Below are 22,924 nucleotides of genomic sequence, written 5' to 3' on the forward strand. Positions count from 1 at the left end.
CTAAGAGTCTTGTGAACCTGCCCAGGAAAGCTTTAAACTAAATTCTGTGCAGGAGGGAGACAATATTACAGATGACAGGAATACCTAGTACTGGGAATAATAGCTTCATTTAAAGAAACAGCTGGAGGGAATGACTTGTGGTTTCAGTTTCTATACTAAAGCCCAGGGTATGGGAAACAAGCAAGATGAATTTGAGCTCTTAATATGAAACTCATGACAGGAATGTAGAAATTGAGGAGTACATCCTATTCAAAAGAATAGACCAAACAGGAAAGGAGGAAGAAGCACATTACATTAGGGGAAATTGCTTTACAAAACGTGTACATTAGTGTCACAGAACGAGCTGGCCATTTCCAACGGTTCCAAGTTGGCGTTAACTCTTTATTAGCAAAAACACGATCTTCACAGACCTGACTGAGTTTCAGGCCTAATGAGCACAGCAGCTTACTCCCTGTAAGTCTTGCTCTATGAAATCAGTTGCCAAGACTAAAATTCCCTGCCTCCCCACAACCGTCTATGTCTCCTCCTCTCCAGGGCTCCCCCCCTCAGCAATCGGAGACTGTGCCTGTCTTTGCTCCTCCTGTTCTATGCCTCTTCTATTCCTGGGAGTTGGGGAGAAGGGAGCTTGTCACAGCAGGAGGGGGAGATACCCATGACGCTTCACCAGCCTGATTCTTGACCTCCCTCCTCCCACTTGCCTGTTTCAGCTTCTTCCTATGCCTCTGGACTTGTCTTTGCCACAGACTCCCAGCTCACTAAGCCCTGTTACCTCTTCAGCTTTCGACACCTCCTCTTCCTCATCTCCTTCTGACCGCTCATTGTTGTCCCACCACCGCTCCCCGGGCTCTGAGCCCTTCCCCCTTTGGGTTCCCCAGCTGGTTCCTCCTGCCATTCCTCTGCTTCCAAGCAGTCCGTCACAATTAGGAGAAATTCTCACTAAAATGCTGATCAGTTTTCATGAGGACTTAACAAAAAAAGCTGTCATGGAAAGGTAGAGAACTGAACTTGGAAATATGACAAAACCGAAAGAAACCAAAGTTGACAGATTCGTCCATTCCTACGTATCATGTTATCTGGCCAAAGCTTAGATTATTAAATAGGCTTTGCAAAAGAGTGAGCTGACCGTGGCTTAATCCTTTTTGCCCAAAGTATGTTTAAGATTTTCTATGGGCATACTTGCCTGCTAAAATAATTCCATGCTCATGCAACCCTAGTTGTCGAAGCTGAAAAGAAGAAGAAGCAGAAAGCTGCCAAGGACCTGAAAACCTTCTGGAAATATTTGGAGCCAATTCTGAATAGTGGGAAACCAGGATCAAATCTTTTTCAGATAGCTCGACTCCATCACCTAGTCAATGAGTCTTCCTTTCCTGCTGACTGGAGTAACACTGACATGTTGGTTAGTAGCAGTGCTATTTTTCTAGAAATATGGTGCCAGAACTCACCCTCATTTTCTTAGAATGGCAATGGTGCCCACCTGAGAGGTGCCAGAACTGAGTTCCTGTGAGTTCGCCCTGAACTAAAGGCCCTGGCTAGTCGTATTGGGTTATATTTGATGTAGCACTAAGGTTAACATTCCATTAGTGAAAACAAAATAAAAAAATTCCTTCCAGTAGCACCTTAAAGACCAACTAAGTTAGTTCTTGGTATGAGCTTTCGTGTGCATGCACACTTCTTCAGATTCCATTAGTGCATGGATTTCTCCTTGCGCCACTGATCATTTCCCTGCTCTCCTTGCCCATGTGCCCCCTAAATAGGATCTAGGGCAGTGTTTCCCAACCTTGGGCCTCCAGCTGTTTTTGAACTACAATTCCCATCATCCCTGACCACTGGTCTTGCTAGCTAGGGATGATGGGAGTTGTAGGCCAAAAACATCTGGAGGCCCAAGGTTGGGAAACACTGATCTAGGGCCTTCTCCAACGCTTTGGATCAGATTTGGGGGTGGTACAGGCCATATGGGAGGAATTCTCTTGTGCCCATTGTCTTTTACAAGAAGCATTTGTGTGGGGTAAGTGGGCAATAGTGCATGGTGTGACATTTGTTTCTAATTCTGGAGTGGGAATAGCTGTTAATCTGAACCCTGAGGTTTAGCATAGTCCCTCACCAATCAGTATACCCTTAAGGTTCAGTTTGAGGCTTTCTAGAGCAGAGATGGGGAACCTTCCGCCCATGGTGAATCTTGGCCTTCCAGGGAGGCCACTTTGGCCCACGGAGCCATTTTCCCTAAACTGTGCCCACCCACACACCCATCAACTGATATATCTGGTGCTGTCAGCTGATTGGCGGGAGGACAGGGTTATTGCATCATTCATTGGTTCAAGCAGCCCAGCAGTTGTGCTGGAGCCTCTGAAAAGCAGAGGTTCAATCAAGAGCTGTCTGAAAGGGAGAGCGCTCCTCTGTTTAAAATCTGAGCGGGTGGCAACGAGTAGAAAGACGCCTGCATTGTACAGACTCCTTTCGCCCTGCTGCCTGCCCAGATGTTTAAAGGCTCCTGTCTCCTCCTACCCATCCCAAGCAGGCAGCAGAGGGTGGGGAAGAGGAGAAAGAAGCTCACACATTCAGTTGCTTAAAGGGCTTTACAAGTCTCCCCACCCTCCGCTTATAAGCCTCCAAGATTGAATGTTTAAAGGGGAAGCATGGCAAGATTTGCAAAACTATACAAGGGATTTTGACAGATAGTTGGAACAACCCAGCTGTCAGTTTGTATAATGTCATCATGACAGGTGGGTGACTACACCCACTTGTCAAATTTGGCCCATCTGTGGCACTTGACACCAAAATGGTTTCCCATACCTGTCCTAGGGACTAGTGTAGTAATCAAAATACAGTAGGAGGGGAGATAGAAATGTAGCTAAACTTTGTTTATTTGTGATGGTCTATATCCCCTTGGGTGGTGCAGCATTGTAACTGGAGATGTGTCCAGTTGGGTGTCAGTTGGTTGACTAAGAGAAATGGTTTTTCTGAGGTCTGCTACTCCTGGCTTGCATTCCAGTCTCCAATGTGCCTTGTCAACCGTCAGTGCCATGCCATGTGCTTGGATAATTTGCTTGGATAATTCCAACATATTCCTTAGGGGTGTGAGATTGCATCACAGGGAAGTAACTGCCGCATTGTTCATCTCTGATCATTGGGCATGGTTAAACAGAAGCTTCATTTGCAAAATAATATGTCTTGTATACCACATTCTCCTAAATAGATGATGGGAAGAAAAAGCATTTACTGTAGTTGTCATTTAGCTTGGAATTCTGGTCTTTGGAGGTATGGATTTACTGCCACGTGCTGGTGAGTGGAAGAACAAATAGGAACTCTCCCATAATGGAAATCTGGGCTTTTTTTGAGGTGGGATAATATTAATATTAAAATGCATTCAAATTGAATCATGCTTGTTGTGTTATTCAATAACATGTATAATTCATTGCTTAGAAGTTGGCTGAGTTCCCATGTGTTCTGCATGTTATAAAGCCAGTCTTTATATTTCCTCCTTTTCTTTTGTGTAGCTTGAATTTGGAACGGAGCTCTTTGAAGTTGTGGCATGTTTGATGTATGACTGCCTGGACTGGAAAAGACAGCATCAGCACTACTTGAAATCCACCAAATTTATTAATGTCCCCGTAGTAGAAAAGAAGAGCAAGGCTGAGGTCAGAGACCACGTCCATGTTTGGTAGCAGATATATTTCCATGTAAAATTGTGCATAGGAGTACATTTCTGCATAAATATGCATCATCTAGTTAGTAGATAGTTTGGTGTCAGTAGTGTGGTCCAGAAGCCATTACTTCTCAGGTCACTGGGGAATTCTATGATCCTGCTGCTACTTTGGGGCACTTATATAATAATAATAATTTTTATAGTAATTTTTATTTATACCCCGCCCTCCCCAGCCAAGGCCAGGCTCAGGGCGGCTAACAAGCAATAATAAAAACAAGTTGAATGAATACAACTTAAAAACAAGATTAAAATACAACAATTAAAATACTGAAACATTAAAATGCAGCCTCATCACAGGTGAAGAAAGGAAAAAGAAAGAGGGGGAGGGAATCAAATTGGCTCCAAGCCAAAGGCCAGGCAGAACAACTCTGCCTTACAGGCCCTGCGGAAAGAAATCAGATCCTGCAGGGCCCTGGATCTGATACCTGATCCAAGCACAAGTAAAGAACAAGAAAACACCCCAAATGGCAAAGAAGGGAGGAGTACACAAAGTACATGAATACCAGTTGCTAGGAATCACAAGTGGGGAGAGTTGCATTCTGGTGCTGCTTTTGAGCTTTGCACAGGCATCTGGTTGGTCACTGTGAGAACAGGACGTTGGACAAGATGGGCCATTGGCCTGATCTCGCAGGTTCTTACGTTCTTACTTCCAGCCACAAAGCCAGGATCCATAGGAGTCCTGCCAGTTGTGGGGTGGCGTACCAAAATGTATCAGTGAAGACATTACAGAAGGAGCCCATTTGGTCTGAGGTATGGGGAGATTCCCCTATAACAACTCTCAGCTCCACATACAATCTAACCTCCACCAGACTCAATAATGCCACAGCAGCCTGCTGCATTTGCTACTGTAGGGCAAATCCTGCTCCACAGGGATATGAGTCCCCCTTTTTTACTCACCCACCACATACCTGTACACACAGACTCATGTATCTACTGCACATGTAAGCACTTTTTGACTTCAAAACACAGAAAAAGTGAGAAGAGGCACGACACCCCTCTCCCACCCAAGGACTCCCTGGAACAAGGGTTCAAGATGCCTGGGGGAGGGGGTGAAAGGAGCCCTTTGTCGGGCATGGATAAGGAGGGACCGGAAGAAGCAGCACAGGAAGCCACAGCCATTTGTCATAGGAGCGACCTACATTTATTTATGACATTGCACAGGCTTAGGAAGCAGGAGGCTGCAGCCCAGCAATATTTCATTGCATTTCGAGGTAGTGAACCTCCCAAAGATCAGGTGAGACGGTGGACTTTTGGGTGGGGCGGGTATTTTATAGTAATGTATGACATAGTCTGACGACGTAGAAAATAACCCTTCTTTTTACAGTTTAAAGCCCAAGTCTACTACAGGCTCTCCATAGGACATTGCCTACTCATAAAGTTTAGCCGGTTGAAAAAGCAAAAGCCAGACCAGAGCTGGCTACCTGTCCCTTTCGCAAAAGCAGAATTAAATATACTGGTTATGATCTACAAATCCCTATGTGACTATGTGGGCAGTTATTCACCCATACCAATCTGGATTTTAAGATCCTCAGGAGACATCCATCTTTCTGTCCTGAAGTACATTTGGTGGAGACTCGAGAGACGGCTTTCTTGGCTGCTGTCAGGTGCTGGAATTCCTTGCCAAGGGCATCTAGTCCCAGACCAGATGGCCTCTCGTCAGCTGGCAAAGACATTTTAATTTTGACATGCCTTTTGACCTATAGGTTGCCTTGTAAATGGTTAAACTGGTTGTGTGAATTGTATCAGAAAGGCGGGGGTTCATCTAAGTCATGGAAAGGGCAGCCTAAATTCTACATTAATTCAGAAATTCTCCTCCAGGTGATCCCAAGATTCCTCCAGCACGCTATGTGACTCAAACCTGCAGTAGTTCCTTGCATCACATTATTCACAAAGAGTGTCCAGCTGCAAAATTGACAGCCTGTTTAAATACTTCATTCAAGTGCTGCAATAACTGGGTTGAAGATTTGAATATAAGACGGCTGTATTGTCATAAATGTTTTTGTTTCACAAGGTACCACCTGCTGCTCCACCTACACCTTCAAGGAGAAAGCAGGCAGCGGAAGAGCCTGCCGCTCCAGTTTTAACAACAGGTATGTGTGAAGTGTCTTCAAGTTATTCCTAAACTTTGTCATTGGAAAGAGTAATTCCTTTTCAACATGCTGGAGAAATAGGGCAAAATATGTGTAAACCTTCTGCAGATAGCAGTGGGGTGATGAGTTTTGTGATGTGATGAGTTTTGATTCAAGCTGCCATCCAGAACCTGAAAATTCCAACTTCTCTTAATGAGATGCCTTCTGAAGCAATTCTTAATCATTTTTATTGCATCAAGGCATACTGAATGTCAAAAACTTGCTGTTTATTTCAGGGTAGATTTTATATTCTCAAATATGGAGGATCAGCCGTTGTTTATCCCTTCTTCCCATCAACTACAGCTCCATTTCTTATACCCATCTTGCACCTAACCTCCTGAATCTTCCTCCTCCCGCACATTGCAACTACCTTTTGCCTTCGCCATCAATTCTGAAGCTACCACTCCTTCCCTTTTTCGCAACTCCTCCTTGCACATAGACTCCCATTTAACCGGTTAGATCTCCCTATCCAATGCAATTACTAACCTCCCTTTTCACCTCCCCATTTCTAAAGCCACCACTATTTCCCAACCGCATTTGCACCTCCCCTTTTCGCCTTCACCCCCCCTTTTTCAAACCACCTCCCTTCCAAGTTTCCCCATGCACATGGAACATCCACATGGTGATTTTGTAGCTCTTCGTTGCCCCCTTCTCATCTCTGCTCTCCAACCCCAAGCAGTCTCCTCCTTCCTCACCCGCATATGTGGTGTTGCTGATGCCATAAGCAGCTATGCCAATCTCTGCAATAGCTTGGGGGGGGGGGAATTCCTGATATTTCCTCCTGCTGAAGCAATGGACTCTGGAGCTGCCAGCCTCCTCTGGGGACTTTTCCAGGCCACAGCCACCATAAGGACATGGCAGTGACTACTAAGGATGAAGCAACACTGTTGCTGATGCTTCCTCCTTCCACAGCCCAGGAGGCCCATGCCCAAATACAAGAGTTTGGGGGGTTCTGGTAGGCTGAGAAAACCCAAGCTCAGCAGGTGTTGGGAAACTGTGTACTCACACAGAGTCAATTAAGGTTTGGCAGAAAGCCAGAAGGCAATCTGAAGGAGTAAGTCTGCCTGGTGATAACAGAGACATGGAAACCGCTCCCTGATTGGTCAAGCTCTCTCAAGGGAATGATAATTAATGGCCCACTAACTGGAATGTGTTAGTTCAGTGTTCAGAGGTTCAGAGTTCTGTGTCAGTGTAGGAGTTGTGAGTCGAATCAGAGAGAGCTAGCAAAAGATCCGTGTTCTGTTCTGTTCCTGTAAATAGTCCACTGTATATAATGAACACCTAACTACAAGTTCCTGGTTCCTGCTTCATCTATCCTGTCTGCAGCCAAGTTGCCAATTGCTTCTGTGGATTCTGCGTTTACTCTGCTAGGTCTAGCTAAGGTCCTGCAACTAGTTAGAAAGTTGCGAAACACCAGATAGGTTTTATCAATAGCAGGCCCATCTTTGAGCAGAGATGAGGACGGAGGGTCATTGGGGTCGAACTAGGCCAGAGACTTGCCTGCATACTGCTCAGAGCTGGGTCTGCTGGTCTCAAGCTTTTTTGGTTCTTGGGGAAACCCCACCCTAGATTGTCAATACACTGTAGTTCATATGACACTTTGCGATGCTAGCACCATCTGTTGGTGACCGCACAAATTTCAGTGTGATGACAGACCGGTACAAATATTATATACGAAGAAAGGACAACATTACTTTTTGATTACAGATGTAGACATGAGATATTATAATGACCTCCTGAACCCAGTCCCAGATGAGATTGTTTCTGTTGCCTTGATACTAGATTGCATGTTGCAACAGGTAAGCACAGTCTTCAGTATATTCAAGAATAGTTGTCATTTTTTTAAAAAAAGGTTTTGTGTGCAGCTAAAAGTCCTTCACACGTTATGCATGGGAAAGTGACCTTATGGGGAGAGAACTGCTTTTCTAGCACTAGAACTAGGAAATGGATCTTTCTCAGTTATAACCATCCCAGTTCTCAGTGAACAGTTTTCATAGTTGTTGAAGACATCTGAAGGCAGCCCTGTTTAGTGAAGCTTTTAATGTTTGAAGTTTTATTCTGTTTTTAATGTTCTGTTGAAGGCCACCCAGAGTGACTGAGGAAACCCAGCCAGGTGGGTGGGGTAGAAATAATAAATTGTTGTTGTTGTTGTTGTTTATAGTGACTCCACCCTAGGCTGGGTGGGTCCCAGTATTCCTTGTCCCTGACAATAGACATATTTGGGATTCTGCTGGTATTCTGACTATCCTGATGCTCATACTATCCACGACAGCCATGGAGTTATCCTATTTATGTTTTCTTTTGCTAGGTTGTTGCATCAGAACAGAATCTTACACCACCAAGCTTGGTGGTTCCAGAGCCTCGTGAAGATGGGCTGGATCATACCATTGCAAGTCACATGGTTTCGATCCTGCCTTCTCTTGCCCTTCCTGAGAGTGAGAAAAAGGTTTGTATTGCCAAGTATTACTATTTTGTTGTTTTAAAATATAGATATTTTAAATTTGTGTTTTTACTTTTATTAACAGAATCTTTACAACTCCTTTTATCCTGAAAATAAAGAAAAGACCACGGATCAGAAATGGCCTCTTATACTGAACTACCATGATACCCTGTCCCAGAGATTGTACTTCCTAAAGGTAGAATGTGGTGCAGTTTAGTCTTTCCTTTCCTTTCCTTTCCTTTCCTTTCCTTTCCTTTCCTTTCCTTTCCTTTCCTTTCCTTTCCCTTCCTTCCTTCCTTCCTTTCTTTCTTTCTTTCTTTCTTTCTTTCATCAGTAGCATTAAATGCGAAATTATGACACTTTGAACATTGAGGGGGAAATAGCAAGTAGGAACATTTTCCTATAAATTTGCTAGGACCCAAAGGACGTCAGAGGCTGGAACTAACTTCACACTCATTGCGTAATAATAATAATAATAATAATAATAATAATAATAATAATTATTATTATTTTAGGTAAAGAAGGTAAAGGACCCCTGGACGGTTAAGTCCAGTCAAAGGCAACTATAGGGTTGTGGCGCTCATCTCGCTTTAGGCTGAGGGAGCTGACGTTTGTCCACAGACAGTTTTCCGGGCCATATGGCCAGCATGACTATACCGCTTCTGGCACAATGGAACACCGTGACAGAAACCAGAGCTCACGGAATGCCATTTACCTTCCCTGCACAGCAGTACCTATTTATCTGTTTGCACTGGCGTGCTTTGGAACTGCTAGGTTGGCAGGAGCTGGGACCGAGCAACAGGAGCTCACCCCGTTGTGCGGATTTGAACCGCTGACCTTCCAATTGCCAAACCGAAGAGGCTCAGTGGTTTAGACCACAGTGCTACCAATAATATATTTATACCCTGCCCATCTGACTGGGTTACCCCAGCCACTCTGCGTGGCTTCCAATAAATTTAAACACAGTAGGACATCAAATGTTTAAAAACTTCCCTATACAGGGCTGTCTTCAGGTTTCTTCTAAAAGTCAGATAGTTTATTTCCTTGACATCTGATGGGAGGCTGTTTCACAGGGCGGGTGCAACTACTACTACTACTACTACTAATAATAATAATATTTTTTAATTTATACCCCGCCCTCCCCAGCCAAGGCTGGGCTCAGAGCGGCTTACAAGCAAAATAAAAACAAGATGAATGATTACAACTTAAAAACAAAAATAAAATACAACATTAAAATAATGGAACATTAAAATATTAAAATGTAGCCTCATCACAGGAGGAGAAGGAAAAGAAAAAAGAAAAGAAAAAAGAGAGGGAGGGAGGGAATCAAATTGGCTCCAAGCCAAAGGCCAGGCGGAACAACTCTGTCTTACAGGCCCTGTGGAAAGAAATCAGATCCTGCAGCGCCCTGGTCTCATGAGACAGAGCGTTCCACCAGGCCGGAGCCAGTGTTGAGAAGGCCCTGGCTCTGGTGGAAGCCAATCTAACTTCCTTAGGGCCTGAGACCACTAGGGTGTTGTTAAGAACACTGAGAACACCCTTTGATTGGTTTCCTGTAATTTCACTTATCATAGTGAGGGAACTGCCAGGAAGCCCTTAGAGTTGGATCTCAGTATCCAAGCTGAACGGTGGGGGTGGAGAAATCACTTTAATAGTGAAATGAATTATATGATCTGGTTACACACTCTCCCACTCCCAATATAGTGCCAAACCATGGTAACATCAAACTGACTACCAAACGGTGTGACATTTTAGATTACAGTACTGATTTGGTGTTAATATCTTTCCTTATTTGGTGTAAATACCTTTTGTTCCTTATTTTTGCATGGCTGCGACCAAGGTTACTGCTTCTACCATCTACCCCCCTGTACTGGGCAGAATTTGCCCAGTTCATTTTACCCAGTAGAAGAACATATCACTTTGCATTAAGAGAAGGATGAAGAGGAGATTAACAAAGAATGAAATGGCTACATCAGGAAATAATGGACATATGTTTGCAGCAGGAGCGGGAAACCTATTTTTTAAAAGAAATTGGATCAAATTTAAATAATTTGGACTGATTTGTATTGATTTGGAATACTTATATTTGTGTGTGTGTGTGTGTGTGTGTGTGTGTATGAGAACATATTGCTTTAAAGAAAATAGTTTTTGCCAGTTACAGAGCTTGCTATTCACTAAGACCTGACATTCAAATAAAATTTCATGCTGCTCCTAAAATCTTTTTTTTTTTTTTTTACAATAAAATCTTATTTAAAAGTGGTTAACAAAAGATGAAACGACAAAATCAGGGAGAAATAACAACAACAACAACAACAACAACAACAACAGCAGCAGTGGTATCTTGGTTCCTGAACGTAATCCATTCTGGGAGTACGTTCGACTCCCCAAACCATTCAAAAACCAAGGCGCGGCTTCCAATTGGCTGCAGGAGCTTCGGCTTCCAAAAAATGTTCGCAAACCTGAACAATTACTTCCAGGTTTGTGGCATTCGGGAGCCAAAACGTATGAGTACCAAGGCATTGGAGAACCAAGGTATGACTGTATTATTAAGATTTAAAACATGCAAGTGTTTAAAAATACTAAAACATTAAATTCCCATTCGCATTTCTAAGCATCTGGGTAGACTTGTCTAAACAAGGCTGTTTTTCACAGGTGCCAAAAAGAATACAGCGAAGGTTCCTGCTTGATATCTATAGGCAGGGAGTTTTAAAGCGTAAGTGCTGCTACAACATTGCATGCAGAGAAGTGACAGCAAGCATATACGGGATTGCATTATGGGTGTAAACTATGGCATACTTGTGTCCCTCTCCAGAATTTCTAAGTGCCAGTTTTCAGTTAAATTTTCAAGTTCAGGAATATTTTTATGTAGGATATATAGGGCATTAACATTGGTTAATATTTGTTGGTTTCTTTTTTCGCTTCAGATGCAGGGTGGTTTAGACCCAGCCAAGGTTGAAGATGAAATGATGTGCAAACTGCCTTTGGTGGATCTTCTTAAATTCCCTCTTCCGCCACCTGGAACCAATACCAGACGCCTTGCCAGAATCCATGAGTTCATGCACTATTGCACTAGCGGTAACATGCTTCCTTTACTGTCAACAGTTTCCCCCAAAGTCCCAAAAGGTTGTTATAAGGTATTTTTATAGGACCAGGTAAAGGTTTGAGTCCCTTCACACATTGTTTAATGTATTATAGTCCTCCCTTGGCCTGAAGAGGCTGGTACAAGTGTGAACTGTAAATGGTAATAAGAGAGGTTTCCTGGTAAATAGGGTACAATTGTCTTTAATTCTGCTCCGGTTGCCAGGCACTAAGGGACTGTGCTTCACCTGTTGCAGTGCAAGTCATTGCTTGTCTTGTTGCTGAATCCTTTCCCCAATTCATAAGTCTGGGCTGTAAGCCGTACATTGTATTTTTAAAAATAAGTAGTATAGTACAGTACTGAGGCGTTCACAAAGTAAAGGAAGGATTGAACTCTGATTAATAAGAATACACACAGAGGCTTGAACCAGCAAGACTCTGGGAAGGGTACGTATAATAATTTCTCTCTCTCTCTACCCCTCGGCCCAGGTCGTTTTATTCACAAAAGAACTTTTTACAGAGTGTTCGTAAGAACCAATCAGATTTCTTCTGAGCAGTTCAACAAACCCCACTAGGGGAAAGTTAAACTACCAAAATTAATTAAGCACACATATTTCTGGGGTAAACAAAGAACAGAACTACAAAGGAGTACATTTGGCAACCCCTGAGGTGATAAACAAGCAATATACATGATAAGAAGGATGGCCAGGAGGACAGCGATCATTATCACCTTCATGTGAGATCTGTTTCCTGGCCCTAAGATTAACATCCTAGGATTAACATATCAGAAAAGCTACCGTATTTTTTGCTCTATAAGACTCACTTTTCCCCTCCTAAAAAGTAAGGGGAAATGTGTCTGCGTCTTATGGAGCGAATGCAGGCTGCGCAGCTATCCCAGAAGCCAGAACAGCAAGAGGGATTGCTGCTTTCACTACGCAGCGATCCCTCTTGCTGTTCTGGCTTCTGAGATTCAGAATATTTTTTTCTTGTTTTTCTCCTCCAAAAACTAAGTGCGTCTTGTGGTCTGGTGCGTCTTATAGAGCAAAAAATACGGTACATCAAAGAAACTTGCCCACTATCTCTATGGCCCAGGATGCATGCCTGGCAAAGCAACTGGGCTGTGAACGTGACTTGTCAAGCAAGAGAAATGGACAGTAGAGAAAATGGCCAGAGATGCAGAGGGTTGTGGGATTTGTTCAGAAATTATTGCCAATGTATCAAACCCAGTCAACACAATGCATTCATCGTGGACACAATGGCTTGATGCATATTTTATAATTCCTCATAGTAATCCCACCTGACCCCACACTCTGGATATTTGCACTCCTACGCAGTACAAGCGACTCCCCACTTATGCAGGGGTTACGTTCCAGTGCCCCACGTGCATAAGTGGAAATCACATAAGTGGGGAGCACCCTCTAAACACCCTTTAAATGCCCGCTCTGCCACTCTCTGTGCAACCTAGATAAAAAATACTATACTAAAAAAGATCCACAACTGGACTTGAAGCTCTGGGGCTGCCTGGAGAATGTGTGGGAAAGTGGCTGCAGCTGTAGAGCTGGGCGATATTGCGATTAATTGTCTGAAACTGGTATGGCCTTCAAACTGCAATACCAGTTTCAGACTTTTTGAGCTGGCAGTACATTGCGACTCGCCAGCCGCTGCCGGCACTTCATTTCCGCCTGCCTGCCTGAGCTGTGCTGGCGGCAGCCAGGAAGCCACGATGTATCGCCAGTTCAAATTGCTTTGATCAGCTGAGAGGTGAGCAGGAGTGATAGGGTTGGGCAATTCCAGACATCGTGATATATCAGTACATCACGATATTCAGCTGCTGAATACAGTGTTGAAAACCAGGTATCACCCAGCTCTGTGCTGCTGCTGTGCTACCCCATGTGTCAGGTGTTAGGCAGGGAGGCTGAGCAGCCTAAACAAAGCCCTGCTGCACCTCCAGTCCCTTCCCTGCCCTTACTGAAGTCCTCTTCGAGCTCTGGGATGGGTCTCCTCACGAGCCACGAGGACTCTCCAGCTGTCAGGCTTTGGGGGACTGCATCCCTCCCCTGATGGCAGTAAATAAACAGATCAAACAAAAGGAGCATTCTTACCAGTTAGTTTCTTTAATAATCACAGCGAGAGAGAAAGGAATGCATATCTCTCTAGAAACGGCATTGCTCCCACTTAAGGTTAACCCCCTCCGTCCCCATTAATCTATGTCACTCCTACATCTGGTAATCTGAGCTTGTTGCCGCTACACTTTCTGTTCTATCACTCTCAAAGCCCATCTAGTCTTAGGCGAAGAAGGGTTAGGGATTCTTTGCAAGGACACTGAATCTGCCAGCTGTCTCTCTCCTGGCATTTCCTCTTCTAGCTGTTCCTCACCCAGTGTTTCCCAGCTTTCCCCCTCTGGACTATGCCCCTCTGCAAACCACTGTTCTAAATCAATACTGTCCTCCTGCCCTTGGGAAGGTTCAGAAAAGGGGGGGGGGAGCTCCCACAATTCCTCCTCAGTCCAGCCCCCGACACCAGCTCTCTCCCTCCATTTCCTGGTATGAATTAAATTACTATTTCCTGGCACCACACATAAACATGGATGCGCATGAGTCAATCATGCGCAAGTGGGAGGGATTCCTGTATATCAATGAAAAGTGACTAGTGCCTGTAGGAAAAATATCTCATCATGGGACACACTTTGCTGACATCGCTGAGTTTACTTTCTGTGCCTTGATCTTCCTACAGAACAGATGAACTGGGCTGAAATAGAGCGAGCTTTTAAAGTGTTTACATTTGAAAGTCTGAGGCTGACAAAGGTAGATGACTCTGGACAGCTAGAAGGCTGTGGCAGAATGCTTGGTGGTGGTGATGAGATTTCATACATCCCATGGGATAATCCTGCTGAGTTTGCCAGACAACTGAGACAAGAATTGATGGACCTAAAATTCTCACAGGAATATCTGAACAAATCAGGTACGGAGGTTATCATAATTTTTATTTATTTATATAATGAAATTTATATATCACTTGATTGTTTAAAAAACCACACCTCAAAGCTGTTTATGAAAGATAAAACAGTAAAATCAAGAAAAATTCACAACCATGTATTAAAACGGTGCGTGTTATTGCTAGACCTCTTACTGAAAGATGTACAGTGGTACCTCGGGTTACATATGCTTCACGTTACAGACTCTGCTAACCCAGAAATAGTGCTTCAGGTTAAGAACTTTGCTTCAGGATGAGAACAGAAATCGTGCTCCGGCGGTGCAGCAGCAGCAGGAGGCCCCATTAGGTAAAGTGGTGCTTCAGGTTAAGAACAGTTTCAGGTTAAGTACGGACCTCCGGAATGAATTAAGTACTTAACCCGAGGTACCACTGCATATACATTTGCTGCTGAAACAAAGGGCAGTAAAGGCACAAGTTCAAAAAGAGATTTTAGAGCATGCTTTGTAAGTCATCTTTGCCAAGAGATACATTTTCCAGCATGGCCATTGTTTGCCTTGGTCCACACCCACACCCAAAGCAAAATTGCTGAAGCCCCTGTTCTCAGGCTTCTGGTCTGCAATGGTGACGTGTGGCATCTTCAAGATGGCTCTGCATACACATTTTGCACAGATCACAGAGAAAGTGGTTATTTTGAAAAACCCAAAAGAAGAGCTAGAGATAGGAGAAAGCTAAGTGTTGTTAGCCAAAGGATGAAATAGATGGAAGTACAGTGGTGCCTTGCAAGACGAAATTAATCCGTTCCGTGAGGCTCTTCGTATAGCGGTTTTTTCGTCTTGTGAAGCAAGCCCATTGACAGCTTAGCGGATTAGCGCTATTAGCGGTTTAGCGGCTTTTAGCGGATCAGCTGATAAGGGGCTTAGCGGCTTAGGAAAAGGGGGGGGAGGGGAAAAAACCCCGCAGGAACTCACAAGACATTTCGTCTTGCGAAGCAAGCCCACAGGGAAATTCGTTTTGCAAAGCGCCTCCAAAACGGAAAACCCTTTTGTCTAGCGGGTTTTCCGTCTTGCGAGGCGTTCGTCTTGCGGGGCACCATTGTATCCTAGCTAAGCAGGGATGATGAGGGCTCAGAGGCAGAGTAGGAAGAGGATTTAAAGGCAAGGCAGTTAGAATAAGGAAGAAAAAGTTTGGCTGCTAGGGCCTGATCTATATTTGCCACAGAGTAGGATGAGAGAATGTGGAGGTCATAAAACAGATTACAGGGGTACCTCGGGTTACATACGCTTCAGATTACAGACTCCACTAACCCAGAAATATTACCTCGGGTTAAGAACTTTGCTTCAGGATGAGAACAAATCTTGCTCTGGCGGCGCAGCAGCAGTGGTGGGCCCCATTAGCTAAAGTGGTGCTTCAGGTTAAGAACAGTTTCAGGTTAAGAACAGGCCTCCGGAACGAATTAAGTACTTAACCCAAGGTACCACCGTACAGTACTAAATAATGCAGGTATGCTACTTAAGAACACACAGAGAGAAAACACCATGGTGCACCTCTACTAGTGAATCCAGATGCCTTCATCTGCCCCACCTGCAATGAAACATGTCTCTCCCATATTGGCCTCTATAGGCAACAACAGGCACTGTAACTCTCCAGTGATTTGACTTTACTCCCAAAGGTGTACTCCTCCCTTGTCTCCCAAAATAGACAGATGCCAACAACAGCTGTTAAAGGAATTTATACTGAGCTTGTTAATGTTGTATATGTTTGGAGATGGCTACAGTCCTAAACACAAGTACTAAGGAGTAAGCACTGTTGAAGGTTCTTCCAAGTAAACATACCTAGGGAATTGTGCTGATGCTGTCAGAAACCCGAGTCTTATAGTACTGTATAGGTCACAGTATTCTCTTTTGCTCTTACCATTTTTAGTCTATTTACGACATTACTTCAGAGCCGAAAAGATGCAAAGTTATTTGACATTCCTTCATTCTCCTTCACAGTGAAGTCATGGTCCATATTTAACATTTTTCAGAGGTCAGTCCCTCTCCACAGTCCACTTGCCCTCAGGCCATGTTGCAGATGAGCAGCTGCACTATTCACAGACCACGTGACACTACCAGAGTCCACAGGAGGCAATCTGCTTTTCCCACATTGTTTCTGTGCTGCCACTTTGAATGTTGAAACTTAAACTGGAGATTAGGGAACTCCCATTCTGACTTCGGAATTTCTCTGATTTGCACCTCCTGTCCATAGGGCTTTTCACAGACAGTGCTTATCGTAGTCGACAATTTTTCTCTTTTTCATTTGACAACGGTATTCAGAGACCATCAGGAATTTACAATTCAGGTATGCTTTATTTGGAAAGAGCCTCTTTCCCTCTCCCTCTGTCTTCACTTTGGTGTTAAAACAAAGCACTCGTTTTTCTCTTCGTTGATCAGTCTGCCAAAATTCACCCATATTAGCAAACTATCTACAGAGAATACCAACAGCTAAGCAAAGGTTATCCCTGAAAGTCAGTTAGGTTCCTTAAAGAATCACAAGGCAATCCAGCGGGCTCGCAGTGTTGGGAAACGGCCCCCTCGGGAAAGGCTGACTCCTCTTCCCAGGCACTGGGGCCTGTTGCCGGTGATCTGCCCCTGGCTGGTCTTCGGTCAGTCCAGGGAGATCTGAAATAAGCAACACCTCCCTCTTGAGAGATGCACACTCCCTTCCCCCTTGCATGTCAGCAGGAGAAAGAAAACAGTCTTTATTCCTGGACTGTACACTGTACAAAACATGTCTGCTCTCTCAGAAACCTCCGTACAACTCACTGACTCCCCCTTTACAGCAACAACAGGAAGGTCTCAAGTTACACTGAGAACACAACCCTGAGAAGAGCGTTGAACATCCTGTCTCACGCTCTGAAACATCAGGTGAATCACATGATGTAAACAATGAGCTGCTAGCTTGCAGCTGCTGAGCACTCATATCCCAACAGGCAGAACCAGCAGCTAGTTTATGCTAGACTATTGCATAGTCAGGCTCCTATGCACTCCCATCAGTAGAGTGTAGCTGCCAGTCCACAAACTTAGCTATGCAAAAAAGCTGCAATAAGAATGCAAGCCGTGTAGTGCAGCAGAGCTCATAAACAGGTGGTCGCGGGTCCAGTCTTCCTACTGGAAAAAGCTAGGTGCAATCCTTGCACACAGCACAGCTTAGGTGTCAGAGCTAAACAGGGGGAGTGCTACATGAGCCAATTGGCTGCGGCATCACACAGGCTCAGCCAATCACATCGGCCAGAGGTGCACCCTCGCTTCTCATTCGTTGTTAAAGAGTATGTGTGCATGTGAAACACAAAAGACACAAAGATTGTCCATTTCAGATTAAGGAGAAAAAGAATTAAGGCTACAATTCTATATACTGGGAGTAAAGTCCATTGATTTCTTTTGAATGGGATTGCACCATAAAGAAGCACATCCTTGCTCCTGGTTCATGCACTTGCTGACCCAAGGATTTTTGTGGAAAATCCTTATAATAAACAGACATTATTATTAAGAGAGAGGAATGTTGTGAGAAAGAGGCAAGCCGGTGCTCTGAAAAATGTAGAGACCGTTTATTAGGGTAGAGCAGGACAGAGATTGTGCCATCATTTAAGTAACAGGAACAGCCAAACAATTAACCAGATGAAAAGATAAAATATGTCTGTGGGTGTGTTAGTGTATGCATCTCTTATCCATCCATCCATCCATCTATTTAGCTTTATTTTTCAGATCGAGTTGCTGAATGTAACAGTGATCCCAACGCTTCTCTTGAAAATAAGGTAAGAAATACCGTGGTTGAAATGTGCTTTACAGTATGATATGAAAGTGGAGTCTGTACATGTGAACTCATGGTAGCTGAGAATTTTCTGTGTGTTTTTAACTTCAAATGTATATATAATAGATGGATGCACTTTGGTGATTCAAAACCTTTCCTCTTAAAGATTATATGTACGCTAATAAAAGTAGAATAGGATCTTCTAATGCCACGTTGTTGTACTGTAAAATCATAACCAGTTAAAAATTCTTACCCATTATCATTCTGTGTTGCCTGCGATTCTGTCTCCTTTCAGTAAGGGCAGTTCTCTAGACTTAAAGGTAAAGGTAAAGGACCCCTGACCCCTTAACTAAGTCCAGTCGCGAACAACTCTGGGGTTGCGGTCAGCTAGTATTTGTTGAAGCTGTTTGCATTGCTTTATATAATTTGAAAGTTCAAGATTGCTCTTGAAGAAGAAACCTGTGTTCCATAATAGACTGAGCTGTAATAAATCCTATTAGTAGGCATTTGGGGGAACTAATTAATTCTGTTAGTTCTTTCTGGTCTCACATCTAGGTGTCCGTCCCCTGTCCCTCCTACTTTTTTACTTCTGTATTTAATTTTTTATTGAAAGGAGAGGCCGGTGACACATTCCATTCCAGCTTCCATTCTTAGTGGCAGCTTTATCTGAACAGACCCATGCCAAACTTACTCGGATAGATTATTTGAGAGCGAATCTATGTGATAGTTTGTGTCGGCATGGGTATCTGTCCAAGTCTTCCCATTTACCAAATTAAAAATTAGTTAGTTTTGTGACTCCCAAGCAAAAAAAGAAAGAAAGAAAGAAAGAAAGAAAGAAAGAAAGAAAGAAAGAAAGGTTAGAATCTTAGAGTTGGAGAGGAGCCCTGAGGATTATCTAGTACAACTCCTAGCAATGCAGGAATCTCAACTGGATCATGAATGACAGATTGCCATCCAACCACTGCTTAAACCCCTGCTCTGTGGCCTTCGTTATGTGTGATTGTTTTATACCTCTTGGTGTTTCTTCAGATACGTTCAAATACAGATACAGATACAGAATTAGTTGCCATACAGGAGACCCAGCAGCGGTGTTTGAAAGACTGGAGTTTTGCAGAACATTTTCAACCACACCTTCTCTTCCAGGTATTTTTAGTTGCTTTTTCTTCATTATGTAGACGGGGGAACAGAAAAGGATATCGAGCATTTCATTTCTATACCCCTGCTTCAGATGTAAAGCTGATGAGTGATGTTTCTTAAGCATTTGCATTTAGCAACCCTTTTAAATCTTAATTGCACGCCTGTCACCAAAGCTGGGTGAATTGTCTTTGTATTCTGTTTTATCTTGGATATCATCATAGGTATCACTTGTTGGGAAGAGTAGAGGTGTCATTTACTGTACCCACCTGTTAGAGGGGGATTTTTCACTGGTGGCAGATGACAGAGACTGTGACACCATGGGACCGGTGTAAAACCAAACCAAATAAAGACTTTACAGTGGTGCCTCGCAAGACGAAAATAATCCGTTCCGCGAGTCTCTTCATCTAGTGGTTTCTTCGTCTTATCGAAGCAACCCTCTTAGCGGCTTAGCGGATTAGCGCTATTAGCGGCTTAGCGGCTATTAGCGGCTTAGCGACTTAGAAAAGGGGGGGGGGAGGGGGAAAAACTCGGAAAAACTCGCAAGATGTTTGTCTTATGAAGCAAGCCCATAGGGAAATTCGTCTTGCGAAGCACCTCCAAAACGGAAAACCCTTTCGTCTAGCGGGTTTTTCGTCTTGCGAGGCATTCGTCTTGCGGGGCACCACTGTATTTCAAAACAACAAACAGCAAAGCTTGTGGGTGTTTTTCTGCAGGCAGAGTTCAAACTGCAGCTTTTCTCCTTTGTAGCCATGGCCAGCTGCACCCAATCAGCCCAGAGCTTACAGAAACTGTTCTTAAAGGTACAAACATGTTTCTGTGCAGAATGATTCTTTCCCAACACTGCCTTTACTTCTATGAGTGTCCTTTCCCTTGATACAAAAAATAGGTCACACAGGACTTAGTAAAAGAGATGTTCTTTCTCTTATTTACATATGAAAAACTTGCTGGGCACCTTTTTATGGGCAGAGGGGGAGTTACTCTTCCATCATAGCTCTTCTGCAATAAAATGTATTTGTGTACACATGATATAATCAACCTGTCACAGAGCCTGTATATTAACGAAGATAGAGCTGATGTCATCAGCGTGTTAATGACACTGGACCCTAAATCTCCTAATGCCATCTCCAATGCCTTTATAGAGATATTAAACAAGATTGGAAGTAAGAATAGTGCCCTACGGCACAACTGCTAGTGGGAGACATGCTAGTGGCACAACTGCTAGTGGGTAGACATGTAATCTTCCAACAGTATTTTCTGAACTGAACCCTGTAGGTAGGAATGGAACCTTCAGGTTGCCCTGGGCAAGATAAAACAACTAACAAATTCAATAAACGAAATCAATAATAGCCACAGCAACACCTTCCCACCAAGCCTTGGAAACTGTGCAGGAAGATAAATTGCTCAATGGTATTGAAAGCTGCTGCAAGCAAAAGCAACAAGATTGCACTTTCCCGATGGTGGTCACCACCTGCGCAATCAATGTCTAGTATTAGTTACAAAAAACATTACGTTAAATATGCTATAAATATGTTTTTTATGTTAAAACTGTTCCCCCCGAATGCCCCTTTCCCCATGGCCAGTCACTTACAAAAGTTGAGTTATGCTTTCCTTTCGTTCTCAGGTTCTTCACAATGCCACCCAGCATTACAAATGCATTGATTCCTATTACCACACTCAAGATAACTCCTTGCTGATAGTCCTTCATAATCCTATGAACCAACGTTGCCAGTTTGAAGAGTCCTGGAATGTTGCGTTGCATTCTGACGTTGGGTTCAGGTGAGGGGTTCTTCAGGCAATGCCTCCAAATAGCCCAGAAGCCATAGGTGTGGAATACAGCATGAAAAGGAGATGATGGTGATTCATGTTGAGAATGGCAAGTGCAAGCAAGTGTAAACGGGTGCACATTGCTGCAAAAAACCCACCCCAAACACTTCATTTTGAATATATGGAATAGGTGGTGAGGGACCTGAAATGAAGCATAGTGCAGAGATTGAGGAATATGTTGACCCAGTGGGTGGCAGCTGTGAAAAAGGCAAATTCCACATTAAGGAACATGGGAAAGGGATTGAAAATAAAGTTGCCAATGCCATAAAGCCATTATATGGCGTGACTACTCTTGGATCACAGTATTGTTCTGCTTAAAAGATAAAGGGACCCCTGACCATTAGGTCCAGTCGTGACCGACTCTGGGGTTGCGGCGCTCATCTCGCTTTTATTTGCCAAGGGAGCCAGCGGTCAACTTCCGGGTCATGTGGCCAGCAGGACTAAGCCGCTTCTGGTGAACCAGAGCAGCGCACGGAAATGCCGTTTACCTTCCCGCTGGAGCGGTACCTATTTAACTACTTGCACTTTGACGTGCTTTCAAACTGCTAGGTTGGCAGGAGCTGGGACCGAGCAACGGGAGCTCACCCCGTTGCGGGGATTCGAACCGCCGAGCTTCTGATCAGCAAGTCCTAGGCTCTGTGGTTTAACCCACAGCGCCACCTGCATCCCTGCACCTCAAAAAGGGATATTGCAGAGTTGGAAAACATTCAGTATGGGGCAACCCAAATGATCAAGGAGCAGACGCGACTCCCTGATGTGGAAAGGTTGCTGTCTGGCAGGGCAAAAAGCCGAGAATTAAATATAAATTATTAACAGATGCAAAAGAAAGAGGAGGCTTTGCCCTGCCAGATTTGAAGTTATACTATGAAGCATCATGCCTTTGCTGGCTAAAAGAATGGATTAAACTTAAAAATACAAAGCTCCTGGATTTGGAAGGATTTGATAACAGATTTGGATGGCGTGCGCACCTTTGGAAAGAAAAGAAAAAGGGTTATAAACCATTTGAAAACCATATCTTCAGGAGATCGTTATTGGAAGTTTGGGACAGATACAAAAATATATTAGAAATGGGGGTCCCACATTGGTTATCCCCATTAGAGGTTATAGGTGTCAAAAAAATCAATATGAGAAGTGATTGGATCACCTATGGAGATTTGGTGGTGAAGGAAGGGGGGAAGTGGAGATTGAAACCATATGAACAAGTAAAAGAACATGTTTATGACTGGTTGCACTACTATCAAATAAATGAAATGTTTAAAAAGGATGTGAAAGAAAAAGGGTACAAAGAAAAAGATTCAAAATTTCAAACAGAAATTGTCAATAATGATTGTAAGATAATTTCCAAAATGTATAAAATTTTGTTGGAATGGCATACAATGGATGAGGAAGTAAAAGTGTTTATGATTCAATGGGCCAAAGATTTAGGATATAACATAGAAATGGATGACTGGCAAAGAATATGGAATGAAAACCTGAAGTTTACAGCATGTATCACATTAAAAGAAAATGTTATGAAGATGGTATATAGGTGGTATATGACACCAGTAAAATTAGCAAAAATGTACAAAACTTGTAATAAATGTTGGAAATGTAAGGAGAAAGAAGGTACATTCATGCATATGTGGTGGGATTGTAAGAAAGTAAGGGGGTTTTGGGAGATGATATATAATGAACTAAAGAAAATGCTAAAATATAGCTTTGTTAAGAAACCAGAAACCTTCCTGCTGGGAATAACAAGAATGGACATAAATAGGAGAGACTGTAAACTTTTTCAGTATGCAATAACAGCAGCAAGAACATTGTTGGCCCAAAAATGGAAACAAGAAGAAGTACCGTCTCTGGATGAATGGAGAACAAAATTAACAGACTATGCAGAACTGGACAAATTAACTG

At 43.4% G+C, this 22,924-nt stretch overlaps 1 protein-coding gene across 3 annotated transcripts in view; it reads left to right on the plus strand.

Annotated features, from left to right (window-relative positions):
* The window catches only part of SPAG17 (sperm associated antigen 17), an 80,162-nt gene that overhangs the window by 15,182 nt on the left and 42,056 nt on the right, over positions 1-22,924 (plus strand). For 2 of the 3 annotated variants that reach the window (XM_081844695.1, XM_081844694.1), the window contains exons 7-18: positions 1,215-1,396; positions 3,495-3,635; positions 5,715-5,793; positions 7,540-7,631; positions 8,141-8,278; positions 8,358-8,468; positions 11,197-11,347; positions 14,084-14,311; positions 16,529-16,621; positions 18,025-18,074; positions 19,100-19,213; positions 20,829-20,983. In XM_081844695.1, the coding sequence (XP_081700821.1) occupies positions 1,215-1,396; positions 3,495-3,635; positions 5,715-5,793; positions 7,540-7,631; positions 8,141-8,278; positions 8,358-8,468; positions 11,197-11,347; positions 14,084-14,311; positions 16,529-16,621; positions 18,025-18,074; positions 19,100-19,213; positions 20,829-20,983 (1,534 nt within the window). The remainder of the gene's footprint in view (positions 1-1,214; positions 1,397-3,494; positions 3,636-5,714; positions 5,794-7,539; positions 7,632-8,140; positions 8,279-8,357; positions 8,469-11,196; positions 11,348-14,083; positions 14,312-16,528; positions 16,622-18,024; positions 18,075-19,099; positions 19,214-20,828; positions 20,984-22,924) is intronic. The other variant, XM_081844696.1, reaches the window with a different exon arrangement.

This window comes from Podarcis erhardii, assembly GCF_964252035.2.
Source record: "Podarcis erhardii genome assembly, chromosome: 17".
Taxonomy (NCBI): Eukaryota; Metazoa; Chordata; class Lepidosauria; order Squamata; family Lacertidae; genus Podarcis; species Podarcis erhardii.